The sequence below is a fragment of the Schistocerca cancellata genome, chromosome 4, assembly GCF_023864275.1.
Source record: "Schistocerca cancellata isolate TAMUIC-IGC-003103 chromosome 4, iqSchCanc2.1, whole genome shotgun sequence".
NCBI classification, from domain to species: domain Eukaryota; kingdom Metazoa; phylum Arthropoda; class Insecta; order Orthoptera; family Acrididae; genus Schistocerca; species Schistocerca cancellata.
This window is the reverse complement of record NC_064629.1, coordinates 78,311,644-78,329,274: the sequence shown is the minus strand read 5'-3', so window position 1 is coordinate 78,329,274 and position 17,631 is coordinate 78,311,644. Positions and strand designations below refer to the sequence as shown.

Sequence of the window (17,631 nt, the reverse complement as noted above, 5' to 3'; positions counted from 1 at the left end):
TTGGCTGACCTTCTTGTTTACTAAATGAACCTGTAATGAAACATGCTGCTCTTATTTGTATCTTCTCTATTTCCTCTATCTGGTACAGATCCAGACTTATGAGCAATATTCAAGTATTGGTCGAATTAGAGTTTTGTAAGCTACTTCCTTTGTGGGTGGGCTACAGTTGCTGTGCATTCATTCAACGAACCTGTCTGACATCAGCACTTAGTTTTATGTTGTTGTGCCACTTTAAATTGCTCTGTACATGTACTCCTAGAAATTTTTGTGGGTGTTACTTGCTGCCAGTGATGGTTCTGCAATCATGTAATCATACAGTAATAGATCCGTCTGCCTTTCTGTGTGTAATACTTTACATTCGTTCACATTGAGTGTCAATTGCCAGTCCCTGTACCAAGCGTCAGTCATGTGCAGATCTCCCTGCAATTTTCTACAATTTCCTAGAGTTGAGACTTCTCTGTTCACATCATCATCATCAGGCATCATGACCAAAAGCACCATGGAACCTCTGACATCATCCACTGCTTGAAGTTACTTTTACTTCTGAAGGGTCTTCTCTGTTCAGAATGATATGCTGCTTTTTAATTTGGTAGAAAGTCATTTGAGTCACAGAGCTGGTCTGGTATCCCATACATTCATATTTTTCTCATTAGGCAGCAGTGTGGAACTGTCTTGAATGCCTCCCAGAGGTTGAGGAACACTGCATCGACTGCTTTCTGGGTCTCGTGGATGAACAGAGCAAACTGGGTTTCACACAGTCTTTGTTTTTGAAACCCGTGTTGAGTCCTACAGAGGAGATTTTCAGTCTTCAGAAATGTAAAAAAACATGAGCGTAGAACACGATTGATAATTGTATGACAGAGCAACGTAAGAGATATAGGCCTATAGTTTTGTGTATCTGTTTATGGCCCTTTTTGAAAATGAAAATGACCTGCACTTTTTTTCTACCTCTGCTCTTCCAGCGACCAATAGTACACTGCTGCTAGAAGAGGAACCATTTCTTCTGCATGCTCTATGTAGAACTGTATTGGTATCCCATCAAGTCCAGTGGCTTTCCCTCTGTTGAGAATATTCATTTGCTTTTCTAACCCATTGTCACTTATTTTAATATCTATCATTTTGACATTTATGTGATGATTTAAGGGAGAAATGTCCTTGTCTAGCTGAGCAAGTGCCCCATCTCTTATAACCATAAATTAATGAGATGTTGAACTCTGGACTACTTTATTTCCTTTTTCAAAGTTATGTATGCCTCCATGTTTACAAATATACATTTTCTGGAAATTCACTGAGAATTCATTAATTTTTTTATACAATGAAAAAAAGGAAGCATACATCTGTCATAAGACTTTCATCAAAACATCTTGAAAAGTCACTTATGAACAATCAGTGATTCTTGAAAGAAATAGTCCACAGCAAGAGCCAACTCACTGCATTTTTAGTTTACTTACCATCCCTGCCATGTGAAAAACAAAACAAATTCCCTCAAAAGCTATTTTCTATACGCTGCACACACATTAAAAGAGAAATTGTCTTTTCAGTATCTATCATTTTGCAATGGTCCTTCTATGAACTAACAGGATTAATCTAAACCTCATTTTTCTCAAGAGGGAGAATTTACTTGGTGTCATGTCAGAAGAATATGGAGAACGAGGCAAAATTTTATAGCCTTAAGAAGCAGCACATGTGATTTTTTCATGTGCAGAATGAGCTGGGGTGTCGTGGAGCAGAAACACCCCCTCAGACAGCTTACCACAACACTTCGTCTCAACAGCCTCTCGTAAACTCATCAGGAGATTTTGGTAGTATGCTCCTGTGACAGTTTTCCCCATGTAAGCATAATCTGTTATTCTCACACTGTGTCAGTCCCATAAAACACTCAGCATCACCTTCCCTGACAATTGTTGTGCCTTCGGCTTTTGGTGGTGGTGGATCCACATGTTTCCCTTACTTGCTTTTCTCCTTTGTCTCAGTGGTGTAGTGGTACAACTGCACTGATCCATGGTGATTAGGTGATAAAGTAGTCATCTTGTGTGACTTCACACAGCTCAACCTTTTTGCAGGCCTCTCAGTTTGGTGAGCTTGTTGGATAGGCGTGAACTGCCCGTGAATCCAGCACCCTGTGACCTATGTCCTGTTCAAAATGTCATGCTAGATGTTGAAAATTGATTTTCATTTTTTTGTTAGTGCCTCAATTGTGATAAATAGGTTTTCAAGCACTATGACTTACAGTTCTCTTGTGGTCCCCAGTTAAAAAAATAAATTAAAATAAAATAAAATAAAATAAAATCTGCTTCTTCATTAATCATCATTCAAACCTGTTTGACTACACTGGAAGTATCTGCTCCACCTAACCACTGTGTCATATGATAGTGGGTTGTTTCTGTGCACTTCTGCCAGCAGTTTTGTTTGACTTAGATGCAGAAAACAGATTTCCACATCAATTATCAATGGGCTGCACCTTTTTATTTGGGATTCTCTTGTAGCATGCTATAGCACTCTGGAGAGAGGATTTGAATGAGTAACAAACAAACAAACAAAAAATTAATTATCTAACTTGATTTTTGAGGTGATGATTAAAATGTTATGATAACCTGTCCCACATTTCCGATAATCTGGGTTATCCTGTCCAAAATAGATAATAAAATACATGAAACTGCTATCTGTACCTCACTTCTTGTTACTGAATTAGAGATAAATTTGACCACAACCAGTTTGTGTGATTATGATGCTGATGTAGTGACAAGATAAAATTCTGATCAACTATGATTATGTAAAAAATAAACAGTTTTGTATAAGAGAACTACAAGCTACAATGCAGTCAAATTGATTGAAGTTCATTTATAGAAAGTATAGCAGAATGAAATAAATGCTGTAGGTGAGAGACTCACTCCATTTCTTATTACATATTTAGCTACTCCACTTTCAATCTTTTTAGGTATATGAATGAGAGTAAATTATATTCATACACAGATGGGGGAAAGAATGCTGAAATGTGGAACTGGAGCATCATGTTCCATGAAGACAAGACCATATAATTTTAAGGGCTGCCTATGAGTAAGATATGATTCTGTTGTACAAACAGTACAGCAGAAACTTTCATTCTGTTGTTGAAACAGCTTAAAAAAGTTAAATAAACACAAAATAAGCAAACAATGTAGTTTTATTAAACAAAAAATTGTTAGTCCATTTGTTGATAAGCCAACAAGACATTTGATGTAAATTAAAATCATTGGCCACCAAATTCTAGGAAGTCTTTCCAGCTGTGACAGAAAACACGAGGACTAAAAGTAAACATTCTCTTAAAAATGCATTAGATCTGCTCAAGTAACTGCAATATATCACTATAATATAAGGTATAAGGAAATAGGCTCAAAAGAGATTTTTTTTAAAAAATGAGATTTCTTAAAAGCTGGCTACGGACATACAAATTTTCAATATTTTGAAATATTGTGTTTACATGAGGGTAAATCTCTTATGCTATTTTGCAAATTTTGTCATTATTCCTACAGTGTAATGGTAGTAATCACACACACTTCATATGGCTGTATAATACAAGATGAAAACACCTAAATTTCAAAGCTCAGAGAACAAAAGAAATTTTAAATCTTAAAACATATTACATAAAGTATGGAATAATGGTTAACACCTAAATATGTTTAAAGCTTATACATACCAATTGAAAATGGAACATTATTGCTTGACATTCCTGAAAGAGACTGAGAAGGAGAAAGCAGAGGAGATTCAACACTGAGGCTGGGGCTTGATGTAACTGAAACAATAACACAAAAATTTACAATAGCTAAAAGTTTTAGAACAAAGTCACAGAATTCTGGTACACAAAACTACATGGGAAATATAATCAATGAAATGTCAAAACTGTGCTGAATTAATTGCTCAATTATGCATAGGATTTACTTGTTTAGTTTATTATAAATGAACATTTTCTGTGTTTAGCATGTCTATGATTGTTACTGTGAATCAATAAAAAACTGAAAATGGAGGAATGCTTACTAAGTGTAGATACAAGTAAGCTGTTACATTTTCATAGACTGAGAATGCACTCTCACCTGGAATGGAAATAATTCCTTGAACAAGAGATGAACCATGGACAAGCTGTGACTGATTTAGTTGCTGATGCTGCTTTGCTGCTAACTTTTCCTGTTTCCTCCATTTGGCACGGCGATTTTGAAACCATACCTGCAATATGGTTTTCTAAAGAAAACTGATGGAGTTCATTTATGGAATGTATTTATACCAAAGATTGTGCTATTATTTCTTACAGAAGATAATTCTGATTACATTGTGAAAATTCACATATTATTTTGGTAAACATTTTTGGAAAACAGTGATCACTTAATTATTAATTTAATCAGCAGTCTCATCAGTTATTCAGACATACATAATGTGGAACATACTCTTGGCTGCTACCCTACTGCTATAAAGAACATTGCTATGAAAACTACAGTTAAAGTAAGACGATTCTGCAGCATCTAACAAAGATGCAATTGTGATGTAGGCGACTCGGTATAATCGATATATACCATAACTCCAAGGACTTTCACATCTTTGATGTAACTGACACTGTAATAGTATTAAGGTTGCCCATAGAGGGCACAACTATTACACATCGTAGTTTACTGTTTTTATCTAAAATATAAATAAGCTGTACACATACTAACTATTTGTTAATCAGACATTTAAATGAATCAATTTTATGTTATTAGTGTATTTCCTACTTTTATACTTTGACGATGGCGTCATATTATGAACGCTGATTGGCAGTTGTGAAGTAGTGTGACAGGAAGTAGGCGGAGCCTCTGCATATTTAAGGTCGTGCTCAGCACTCATAACCATCAGTTGACTGCGTAGCAGCGAGGAGAGCGCCGCCTACCATCCTAAGGGTGCCATGGGTATAATTAATTTTATTTTATCTTGTTAAATTTTGACATCATTAGACACTTTCATTCTATTTAAAGATTGGTTTCTAGTATTTCCTAAAATTTATCCACAGGTCTGATGATGGTTTTGTAAAAAGAACCAAAACCGGTTACCTATATCTTTAAAACATAAATGGTGTGATCAAGACTGAACTTTAGTCAAAATATAATTCACATATAAAATACTTGACAAAAAAGTGAAGCACCCAGATGGGAAGGAGGAAACTAAATGAAACTTCATGGGTTGAGTGGTTATGTGATGTTACTTTAGTGATTACAGGGTAGAGTCAAATGTAGAAAACGTTCGGCAGTATGAGCTCATTAATCAGTATGACACTGCACCTCTGGTGTGGGTGCATGACTAATCTGGTTGGGAAAGGTATCATAAACTTGCTGTATCCTCTCCTGAGGTAAACTAACCTACAACTTTTGTATATGGTCTTTGTTCTATTGGGACAGATCTGGGGATCTTGATGACCATAGGAGTACCTTGACATCACGCAGAAAGTTCACAAAGACATATGCCGTGTGTGGATGAGCATTGTCCTGTTGAAAAATGGCACCACAATACTGTCACATGAGAAGTAGCATGTGAGGATGCAGGACCATGACATACTGTTGTATCATCAGAGTTCCGTCAGTCTCTACTGGCCATGACATGAAGTCATACCCCATGGCTCCCCACACCAAATTGCTAGGAGTAACACTGCTGTGCCTCTCCAAAACATCGGAAGAGTGGGACCCTTCCCCAGGTTACAGCCATCCTCTGTGTTGTGGTGTTAACAGCAGAAGTAAAGTTATCAGTCATAACTCATAATGCAAAATAAATCTACCACACATTGCTAGGTGTTGGGGAAATTACCGTGTCATCAAAGTGTGATTTTATTTTGTTTCAAAAATTAGTTTTATCATTCAAAGAAATTTTGGGCTTGCACCTGGTTGTCATTACTACACTCCACGATGTTTCAACTAGGCACCTGCCAGTTATCTTCAGATGAGCCATTGAAGACATTTGAAAGCTTCCTCCATTCTGAAATTTATTTTTGCACTGTGTGTGTCCTATTCAAGTGTTAAGAATGTGGTAACGGACTGACAACACCACCCAGCAGGCAGTACTCTCGCTGGTGGAACTGCGGAACTCAGCGGTCCTCAGTGTTGTCAACCACCACAGTTATTGGCATACTCTTTCATCTTCAATTAGAGCCAGTTGTGGAAATGGTAAGGTTCCACACATTATCCAGTAGGTAGTCACTGTCATGGTTCATCATAACTACTGCCACACGTAGTTTAATGAAAAGAAGTTGCTGTGTTCAAAATTATAGTACTCTCATACTTCATTGAATGTCTCATGGAGATACATTGTTCAACATTAGCTGACACTCTTACTTCCAAATTTCTTACCCGAAAAAGGTGAATGCAGCATTTTGTTCAGTGCTGAGTTCTTTCATGTATGTGTTGTCTGGCATGTGTAAGCCATACTACATTTGCAAGGTATTTTGTAAATTTCAGCCTTCTCAAATGACAGATAGTCCTTCACTAATCTTAGAAGGTCTAGACAGTGGGTGGAAACCTATTTTCACCAAAAATTTGTGGAATATTCTTCGTACCTTGACTGAAATATTGCCAATAGAGGGAAGAAAAACTTGAGATTTTGCCATTGTGCCCTCTTCTTTATCCAATTAGTGGTTTTTGGTTTTAACTTATAATGCCCTGTTAATCTGCTAGGTGGAATATCCATTTCCCTGAACACTGTCTTTAGGTGGACAAGCTCTTTAAGCAGACTATCTGGATCTGAGACTGTGTGAGCTCTGTGCATGTGTTTTAAGCACACTCATAGATTGTGATGGGCGATGACAACTCAGTGATCGTAAATACAAATCTGTATGAGTGAGGGTAAGATAAACTGAATGCCCTCAGAGAACCATCATCATTCTTCTGTCTAACCAAAATATCCATGAAAGGCACACAACAATCTTCCTCTACTTCCATAGTAAATTGGATTTTCTTATGGATGCAGTTCAGGTGATACAGAATCTCCATTATCACCTACATGAGGCCACATGATGGAAGTATCGTCTGCATACTTAAAAGTTACTGTTTGTTTAAGGACCACTTATCCCATTGCTCTCTCCTCAGAGTCCTCCGTAAAAAAGTTGGCCATCAGGGGAGATAGAGAGCTACTCATGGTAACTCCACTGGTCAGCTCAAAATATTTGTAGTTGAACATACCATAGACTGAAGAAAGAGCATCCAGAAACAAATCAGTGATGTTCACCAAAGACTCTGCAAGAAGGACCATTATAAAAAGTGATACTACATCAAAGCTCACTAAATAACACAAACTGCTTGGACAGAGAGCTGACAGTGTACTGATAAAATTGGCCACGTTACATATATGATGGAAGCATTTGTCCATTAATGGTGTTAGCAAGGAAGTAAGATGTATGGGTATATCTACATCTACATGACTACTCTGCAATTCACATTTAGGTGCTTGGCAGAGGGTTCATCGAACCACAATCATACTATCTCTCTACCATTCCACTCCCGAACAGTGCGTGGGAAAAACGAACACCTAATCCTTTCTGTTCAAGCTCTGATTTCTCTTATTTTATTTTGATGATCATTCCTACCTATGTAGGTTGGGCTCAACAAAATATTTTCACATTCGGAAGAGAAAGTTGGTGACTGAAATTTCGTAAATAGATCTCGCCGCAACGAAAAATGTCTTTGCTTTAATGACTTTCATCCCAACTCACGTGTCATATCTGCCACACTCTCTCCCCTATTACGTGATAATACAACACGAGCTGCCCTTTTTTGCACCCTTTCGATGCCCTCCGTCAATCCCACCTGGTAAGGATCCCACACTGCGCAGCAATATACTAACAGAGGACGAACGAGTGTAGTGTAAGCTGTCTCTTTAGTGGACTTGTTGCATCTTCTAAGTGTCTTGCCAATGAAACGCAACCTATCTATGTGGTCTTTCCAACTGAAGTTGTTCGTAATTTTAACTCCCAGGTACTTAGTTGAATTGACAACCTTGAGAATTGTACTATTTATCGAGTAATCGAATTCCAATGGATTTCTTTTGGAACTCATGTGGATCACCTCACACTTTTCGTTATTTAGTGTCAACTGCCATCTGCCACACCATATAGCAATCTTTTCTAAATCGCTTTGCAACTGATACTGGTCTTCGGATGACCTTACTAGACGGTAAATTACAGCATCATCTGCGAACAACCTAAGAGAACTGCTCAGATTGTCACCCAGGTGATCAGGAACAGCAGAGGTCCCAGGATGCTTCCCTGGGGAGCACCTGATATCACTTCAGTTTTACTCGATGATTTGCCGTGTATTACTACAGACTGCAACCATCCTGAGAGGAAATCACGAATACAGTCACACAACTGAGATGATACCCCATAGGCCCGCAGCTTGATTAGAAGTCGCTTGTGAGGAATGGTGTCAAAAGCTTTCTGGAAATCCAGAAATACGGAATCAACCTGAGATCCCCTGTCGATAGCGGCCATTACTTCATGCGAATAAAGAGCTAGCTGCGTTGCACAAGAACGATGTTTTCTGAAACCATGCTGATTACGTTTCAATAGATCATTCCCTTTGAGATGATTCATAATGTTTGAATATAATATATGCTCCAAAACCCTACTGCAAACCGACGTCAATGATATAGGTCTGTAGTTCGATGGATTACTTCTACTACCCTTCTTAAACACTGGTGCGACCTGCGCAATTTTCCAATCTGTAGGTACAGATCTATCGGTGAGCGAGCAGTTGTATATGATTGCTAAGTAGGGAGCTATTGTATCAGCATAATCTGAAAGGAACCTAATTGGTATACAATCTGGACCTGAAGACTTGCCTGTATCAAGCGATTTGAGTTGCTTCTCAACCCCTAAGTTATCTACTTCTAAGAAACTCATGCTAGAAGCTGTTCGTGTTTCAAATTCTGGAATATTCCACTCGTCTTCCCTGGTGAAGGAATTTCAGAAAACTGCATTCAATAACTCCGCTTTAGTGGCACAGTCGTCGGTTACAGTACCATCGGGACTGCGCAGCGAAGGTATTGACTGCGTCTTGCCGCTTGTGTTCTTTACATACAATCAGAATTTCTTTGGATTTTCTACCAAATTTTGAGACAATGTTTCATTGTGAAATCTATTAAAGGCATCTCGCATTGAAGTCTGTGTCAAATTTCGCACGTCTGTAAATTTTAGCCAATCTTCGGGATTTCGCGTTCTTCTGAACTTCGCATGCTTTTTCCGTTGCCTCTGTAACAGCGTTCGGATCTGTTTTGTGTACCATGGGGGATCAGTTCCATCCCTTACCAATTTATGACATATGAATCTCTCAATTGCTGTTGCTAGTATGTCTTTGAATTTGAGCCACATCTCGTCTACATTTGCATAGTCAGTTCGAAAGGAATGGAGACTGTCTCTTAGGAAGGCTTCTAGTGACACTTTATCCACTTTTTTAAATAAAATTATTTTGCGTTTGTTTCTGGTGGAGTTGGAAGAAACAGTATTGAGCCAAGCTACAACGACCTTGTGATCACTAATTCCTGTATCAGTCACGATGCTCTCTATTAGCTCTGAATTGTTTGTGGCTAAGAGGTCAAGTGTGTTTTCACAACCATTTACAATTCACGTGGGTTCATGGACTAACTGCTCGAAATTATTATATAGTATGTAGGAGCACCAATGTTGCTTACTATTGGCAGTAAAGGTAGATCTTGTTTAAGAATTTTACAAGTCAGTGCAGTCTGGTAGGTACACAATTATTTTTCTTAAGCTCTTGGTGGTCTCTTGACATAACAAGGTATAATTCAGGAATGCAGAAGTTTTGCATTTCATCAGTCCTGTAGTATCATAATCAGTCTTCCTTTAGGTAAAATGGCTTAGTAGACCATTCATCTTATCAAAATATAAATTATGAGATAACAGTACTGTTACATTACCTTTGTCAGCCTTCAGTACCACTGTGTAAGTATCCCCTCAGTAATTTCTTAGTGCCACCCTTTCCTCACAGATTAACTTTTCTGCATTGAGGATGAGCTTTCACAAGCACATGGCAAGTTACCCTTCTCATTTCTACTATAGCATCCAAATCAAGGTGTCATACGGCTTCTTCAGTATGTATCAAAACAGGTAGATTCCTTCCCCTGTTATGTTTCTCTCTCACCCCCTTTCTTTTTGCAAATATCTCCAATAGTATTATTTACACAGCATGTGCACAGTATCCAAAATCTTGAATATTAACTCATGGCTTAGCCAACTTAACTGTATTACACATCACATTCATTTGGTTAATTATAATCTGCTGGTGTGACTAGTTTACCTAAAAACTGTGCTGATTTTTTTTATCATTGTTTCTATGTAAACATATATCCCATTACTAACTTTCAGATAAATCAAAACAGAAATATAGATAAATAACTGAAGCAATTCTACAGGTAGTGTTGAAGATATCATCATAACATTTGCACTCATTTAGTTTAGGGGTTATTAGCATTACCATTCTTAACTAAAACATTGTTACTGAAGTAGAATCTCATATCTTGGCAAAACAGACTACATAATTCGATAATAATTACTGCTGTATCTAGAAGTTCACATTCAGAAGAACATCTCTCCACTATTCAGTTAATAAGGAATGTAAATTTTTAACTGTAACTTGTAAAACCCCAGCAAATAACAATTGGTAAATGTAGTTCTAATTATTGTAATATTATAAAAGAGAGGCTGTTGGAAGCCATTTTAATCCATCTGTGGAAGGTTGTAAAATGAGTATTATCTGTGTCCAAAAATGTATTACATATGAGTTAGCACAAATTACAACTCTTACATTGTGCTGAGTTTCACAGCCGGGAGATCATTCTGTAATTCAGTGAGCATTTTTAATGACTGACTGTGAACTGGCAGCTGGTTTCAGGAATACTGTTAAAACATCAATAGTGCACTCTGAAAACTTTGACAGTAGTATTGGACTGTGAACTCTGTTGTGTCATGTTCATTTTGATATGATTATCTATTTGGAAGGATAGTGTAAGTGGTGACTATGTTAATGATTTAATCACCACAGGTAAATTATTGTGAATCATTGCATCTATGCAATTGAACAATCATATTACAGGGCACCAACACAATGTATTATGTGACTAACCATTTACCTGTGCATAAATTATGATAGATGAGACTTGAACGCACCATAAATGATAGGTTATTACATGTAAAACTACAATTAAAGTTTTTTGTGGTTTAAACCTGATGTAGATGACATAATTTGAAATAGCCTACTTACAACAATCACTTTTCAGCCAGATTCAAGACAGTTGCAGCTGCTGAAGTCATATTAGCACGGGTAGGTAGGGTAAAGTTACAAACACCACTCACAAAACTTATCAAAGGCGATGCTCAGGCATAAGTGCAAAATACAGTCCTTTACCTAATACAGACCACATCACACCATCCAAATTTTTCTCCATGAAATTGAGAGTAGATGTTGTGTATCATGGGACTTGGTGGATGGAGTCACTTCAGCCAAATTCGATTGGAGCTACATGGATTCAATTTCCTAGCAGATGTCAAAATCTGTTTGTCTGTTGCCACAGCTGCAAACCCAAAATTTCTTTGAACATTCAATTTGCCAGGAAAATTGAAATCCTTACATTAGCTGTGTTGTCTGCTGGAATTTTCAGATCAATACATAAATGCTCATAGATTTTTTTTGGCTGCACACTTCACTCCTTTTTATGACATGTAATGAAGATTGTAAGGCATTTTGCTCCTAGGATTATGTTAATGAGTCTTACTGTTATTTTTTTTATCTGTGATCAGTAATTGAAAACAAACTTTATAAGGGAGTAAATGTATACAAGGCTATTGCAGTACACTCTTGTAGCTAAAAGAACTATCTACAGTTAGAATGGACACACATATTATCATTATTTACGCATCTGTGTAAAATGAATATTTTCTTCTTTACTGAAGCCTGACTCAGAAATTAATAAGTGAAAATAGACCAAATAAGCTGATGTTCCAAAACTTTTATCTCTATGTACTGCTATTATCCATATCACAAAAATCACTCAGCATAGACATTTAAGATGAACAATATGTGACTTTCAGTTCAAATTATTGTTGTGTACAGCATCAATTATTGTGAACTGTATTTTATTTGTTACTAGCCTTCACGCATTACTCTTAAAGGTAATTCAAATTTTGTACAGTATAGAATTGAATGTATAATTGTCTGCTTCATAATTAGCTGAAACCTGAATTATGTTGCACATTTCATGTGTGCTTATGGAATTTAAAGAATGACTGTTCCTCTTGAACACCTCCAGTGATAGCTTGCATTTCATTAGAGGAATTTTTTGGTTACAGTAACATTATCTATGATACCAGAATAATGTAATATGCTGTCTATCCTCTTCAAATTTTTTTAAAGAAAACCTCTCAGCATTCAGACTAAGAAAGGGAAAACCAGCTCAAGAGCTAATACAGTATGTGTGTTTCTCCCAAATCAATTTGTGACCATAATAGTTAACATGTATACCTGAACTCTAGCTTCTGTCAAGTCAATCCGCATGGCCAGTTCTTCACGGAAGAAGACATCAGGATAGTGGGTTTTGTGAAATGCTCGTTCTAGTTCTTCAAGCTGAAAATTGCTAAATGTAGTCCTGTGAAAAAATTGAAACAATTTCAATATGTATATACCCCATTGAAATTTTGTACTCATAAAGAGCATAGTGAGTGATGATAAAATTTCAGTCTAAGTGAATATTTTTACCATTACTTGCAGTATTTCTATATTTATTTTAAAATAAAAGCCTTTATTTTTAGTATGTGGAGGATGTTCATGGAATAACTAAAGACAGAAATAAATGGAAACTGTGCTTGTGTTCAGATGCAGAAGACTTAGACATCAAAGAATTTTATATTAGCTGTTTTTCATGTTGGTGACTTTTTAATTGGTTTTATTTTTAAAATTTTGATTTACTTCCTGATTAGAAGAGGTTGCACTTGTTCTAAATTACATTTAATCTGGGTCTTACATGAAAACTAACTAGGTGTTTACTGACCCATGGTTCCAGAGATGCAAACTTTAGAATCTCTCTCTTAGTATTTTAACTATATTACCATTTTAATTGTGTCTAGTAAGTATATGACTTTACCTGCATTTTCATATTCGTAATTTTTGTACTAATGTAATTGATTATGCAGTTCTGAACTTCAAAACAAGCAAGAATAGGGCCATAGTATCTCTTGGTGTGTTGGCCAGTCTCTTATATTGCTTTTTATAAATGAAGCTGTAGTGATGTACGTTACATATGTTTTAGTTAAATCTACAACATTCAGGAGTCCAACACCAAGCATAACATAAATGAACAAAACAGTACTTACAGCTCTCAGAACTACAGGTTCCTGCTTCAGTGGACGAACAAACCAAAAGTTGGCAGAGGTGGGAAATGGATATGTCACTTGAAACACAAGGACCAAAGTTATGATGGGTCTGAGGTAAGAAGAGAGGTAAAGGTGAAGGAAAAGGCATCAGAGACATTGGAAGGCAAAGAGAAAATGTCAGTAAACAATGTGTTAGTTTCAGTTCAAAATTGCTAAAATTGAGGTATAATTTGAGAAGCAAAATTTAGTATAAAATAAGAAAATGAAACTCACTAGTGAAAAAAGTAATAAAAATAATGTATAATGATTATATGGGAGTATTATCCTGCTTGACACAGTCACAATCACTTAAACATCTGTGGATAAAGTTGCAAAGTGGTATGACATGGAAAGAGTATGTGGGGAATGCAGTAGTGAAGGCAAATGGCCAACTTAGGTTTATCGGGAGAATTCTAGGAAAGTGTAGTTCACCCATAAAGGAGACCGCTTATAGGATGCTACAGTGACTTATTCTTGAACACCACTCAAGTGTTTGGGATCCATGTCAGGTCAGATTAACGGAAGTCATCAAAGCAATTGAGAGGTAGGCTGCTAAATTTCTTACTCATATGCACCAGGGATGCAAATGGGAATCCATGCTGGGAAAGCAACATTCTTTTCATTGGATGGTATTGCGAAAATTAGAGTACCAGCATTTGAAGCTGACGGCTGAACGATTCTACTGCCACCATCATATATTGCATGTAAGGACCATGAAGATAAGGTATGTGAAATCAGGGCTCGTATGGAGGCATATACACTCATCAAAAAAAGTTTTTCATCAGTGCAGTTCCGAGAGTTCCAGAATCTGTACAGGAAACTGGAATAGAGATCAACATAAACATCATTTCTGCCCTTTTTATTGCTCATGAAAACCACACATTGCATGTTGTACCACCATACAGTGAGATCTTCAGAGGTGGTGGTCCGGCTGCTGTACACACTGGTACCTGTAATACCCAGTAGCATGTCCTCTTGCACTGATGCATGCCTGTATTCGTTGTGGCATACTATCCACAACTTCATCAAGGCACTGTTGGTCCATATTGTCCCACTCCTCAATGGTGATTCAGCGTAGAGCCCTCAGAGTGGTTGGTGGGTCACCCCGTTCACAACCAACCCTTTTCAATCTATCCCAGGCATGTTCGATAGGGTTCATCTCTGGAGAACATCCTGGCCAGTCTAGTTGAGCGATGTCATTATCCTGAAGGAAGTCATTCACAAGATGTGCACGATGGGGGTGCGAATTGTCATCCATGAAGACGAATGCCTAGCCAATATGCTGCTGATATGGTTGCACTATCAGTTGGAGGATGGCATTCACATATTGTACAGCCATTATGGCGCCTTCCATGACCATCAGTGGCGTATGTTGGCCGCACACAATGCCACCCCAAAACAGCATGGAACCTCGACCATGCTGCACTTGCTGGACAGCGTGTCTAAGGCTTTCAGCCTGACCGGGTTGCCTCCAAACATGTCTCCGATGATTGTCTGGTTGAAGGCATATGTAACACTCATATGTAACACGCATATGTAACAGCCTATTGCACACAGTTTGAGTCATAACACAACCTCCTGCTTGTACGAAAAGCATTATTCAACATGGTGGCATTGCTGTCAGGGTTCCTCACAACCATAATCCATAGGTAGTGGTCATCCAACGCAGTAGTAGCTCTTGGGCAGCCTGAGTGAGGCATGTCATTGACAGTTCCTGTCTCTCTGTATCTCCTCCATGTCCGAACTTCACTTTGGTTCACTCTGAGATGTCTGGACACTTCCCTTGTTAAGCGCCCATCCTGTCACAAAGTAAGAATGCGGACGTGATCAAACTGTGGTATTGACCATCTAGGCATAGTTGAACTACAGACAACATGAGCCTTTCCTGGTGGAATGACTGGAACTGATCAGCTGTCAGATCCCCTCTGTCTAATAGGCACTGCTTATGCATGGTTTCTCACATCTTTGGGCAGGTTTAGTGACAGCTCTGAACAATCAAAGGGACTGTGTCTGTGATACAATATCCACAGTTAACTTCAATCTTCAGGAGGTCTGGGAACTGGGGTGATGCAAAACGTTTTTTTGATGTGTGTATATGGTTGTTATTCCCTCACTCTATTTGCAGGTGGAACAGAAAAGGAAATGACTAGTAGCAGTACATGCTACCCTCCACCATTATCCATAAAGTGAATTGTGGAGTATTTTTGTAGCTGTAGATGTAGATGTATGGTGGGCGAAGGACAGGGAAAGATGCAAAAGGAACAAAAGAAGGGTCTGAAGGCTTACATAGCTTGAGTGTTATTGAGTTGCAAAATGAAAGGATGAGCTGAAGAACAGGGAGCAGCTGGTAATCAGTCCAGGATTTGTTTATTGGATGTTTTGAGGGTGGACACTTCATATGAGCCCATGTGTTTTTCCAATAGTCAAACCTCTGTAGAATACCATATAGGAAACACATTCTGACTGGTAAATTTTTCATGTGGTTCTGAAGTTAGTGTTTTATTTCTGTGTGGATTTGGAATAGGTAGTTGTGAGTGACTGCAAGGGCCTAGTTTTATAGTGTGTTCACTTGTGATGGCAATAACAATAGGATGGAGATGGTGGTCTCATAACATTACAGAATTTTGCATAGGTTAGAGGGGAAGAGGGGGCAGCATGCGCACTAAATGGCAAATTCAATAGTGAAATTGCTAAAATAGTCTCAGACAGATATCTACATCTATGCTCTACAAACCATTGTGAAGTGCATCGCAGAGGGTATGTTTCACTGTACCAATTATTAGGGCTTTTCCCATTCCATTTACATATGGAGTCACAACTTAAAGCTGGTTCTTAAAGTATAAGTAAGCTTTCTCAGGATAGTTTTCATCTATCTTCATGAGTCTGCCATTTCAGTTTCTTCAACTTCTCTGTGACTCTCTCCCATGAGCTAAACACACCAGTGTCCATTTGTGCTGCCCCTTTCTGTGAGCATTCAATATCCCATGTTGGTCCTATTTAGTATGTGCCCCACACCCTTGAGCAATTTTCTAGAATGGATTGCATGAGTGATTTGTAAGCAATCTCCTTTGTAGTCTGATTGCATTTCCTCCATATTCTAGCAATAAACCAAAGCCTGCCACCTGCTTTATCTATGTCTGAGCCTATGTGATCATTCCATTTCATATCCCTCCAAAGCGTTATACCCATGTATTTGTATGAGTTGCCCAATTACAATTGTGATTAAAATGTATAAAATTTAAGGCACTGTAAAATAGAAACTCATCTAAAATCACACTTTCTTTTTCCCATTCTCATTCACATTCATTTACACATTCACACTAACACAGAAATAGTAAAATCTATAAACAAGAACATTATTCTAAACCTGCCTTAAAAACTGATTAAGGTAAAAGCTTTACGTGATAAAATCACAAATAATGAATGTATGATGGTACTTTCTTAGAATTCCATTAAATATGGAGTATCAAGTCTCCTACACCTCAGTAAATCTAAAGACTGCAAACAAGTAATTAGACAGCATACACTCATGCAAACGCAACTCATATACATGTGACAACTGTCTCCGGTTGCTGAGGTCAGACTGTGAGCTACAGTGTGTGATGGAAGAAGCAGTCTGGGTGGTGGGAGTAATGTGGATGCTGGGGTCAGTGAGGAGGAAGGATAGCAGAGTACGGGTGGGGGATGGTAAACTGCTGCCTGTGGGGGCACACAGGGATGAGGTTGGGAGATGGTAAGGCAGCTAGTGTAGTGGGATGTGAAATTGAAGCGTCACCTATCCACCAATGTCAGCCCAGTTTCCAGGTGAATATAACTTTAATTTAGTGTTTTGTTTATGTATTTTGTAGTATTTGTAATGTTTGTGAAATATCTAAAGTTTTGTATTTATTTTTATGTTTCATGTACGGAGAGGGCGGCGCAATGAACGGAGATAGCATCTTCACTACCGGGACCAGAGAGAAAATTGCTGGCCACTATACATCGCGGGTCAACAGCCAAAGAGCAACAGAAGATCCTGAAACTGAGTTGTTCCATCGTGCGTCTAAAAAACTGAAAAAATAAGAATTTGTAATGTTTCTGCAACAATGACATCATAGAAAGTTTAATCATGTTGTAAATGTTCAGTCCTATCTCAGTTCACATCTATATATAGTATATATGAAGATAATAAACCAGTGTATACTACAAAAGTTTAAATACGTGTTCGAAGAGTTTATTTATGA

The 17,631-nt window shown here is 37.8% G+C and overlaps 1 protein-coding gene across 2 annotated transcripts in view; it reads right to left on the bottom strand.

Annotated features, from left to right (window-relative positions):
• LOC126184625 (homeobox protein aristaless-like) overlaps positions 1 to 17,631 on the bottom strand; it is a 114,500-nt gene that overhangs the window by 5,507 nt on the left and 91,362 nt on the right. For both annotated transcript variants that reach the window (XM_049927092.1, XM_049927093.1), the window contains exons 3-5: positions 12,522 to 12,645; positions 4,071 to 4,200; positions 3,677 to 3,772 (exon numbers count right to left, since the gene is read on the bottom strand). In XM_049927092.1, the coding sequence (XP_049783049.1) occupies positions 3,677 to 3,772; positions 4,071 to 4,200; positions 12,522 to 12,645 (350 nt within the window). The remainder of the gene's footprint in view (positions 1 to 3,676; positions 3,773 to 4,070; positions 4,201 to 12,521; positions 12,646 to 17,631) is intronic.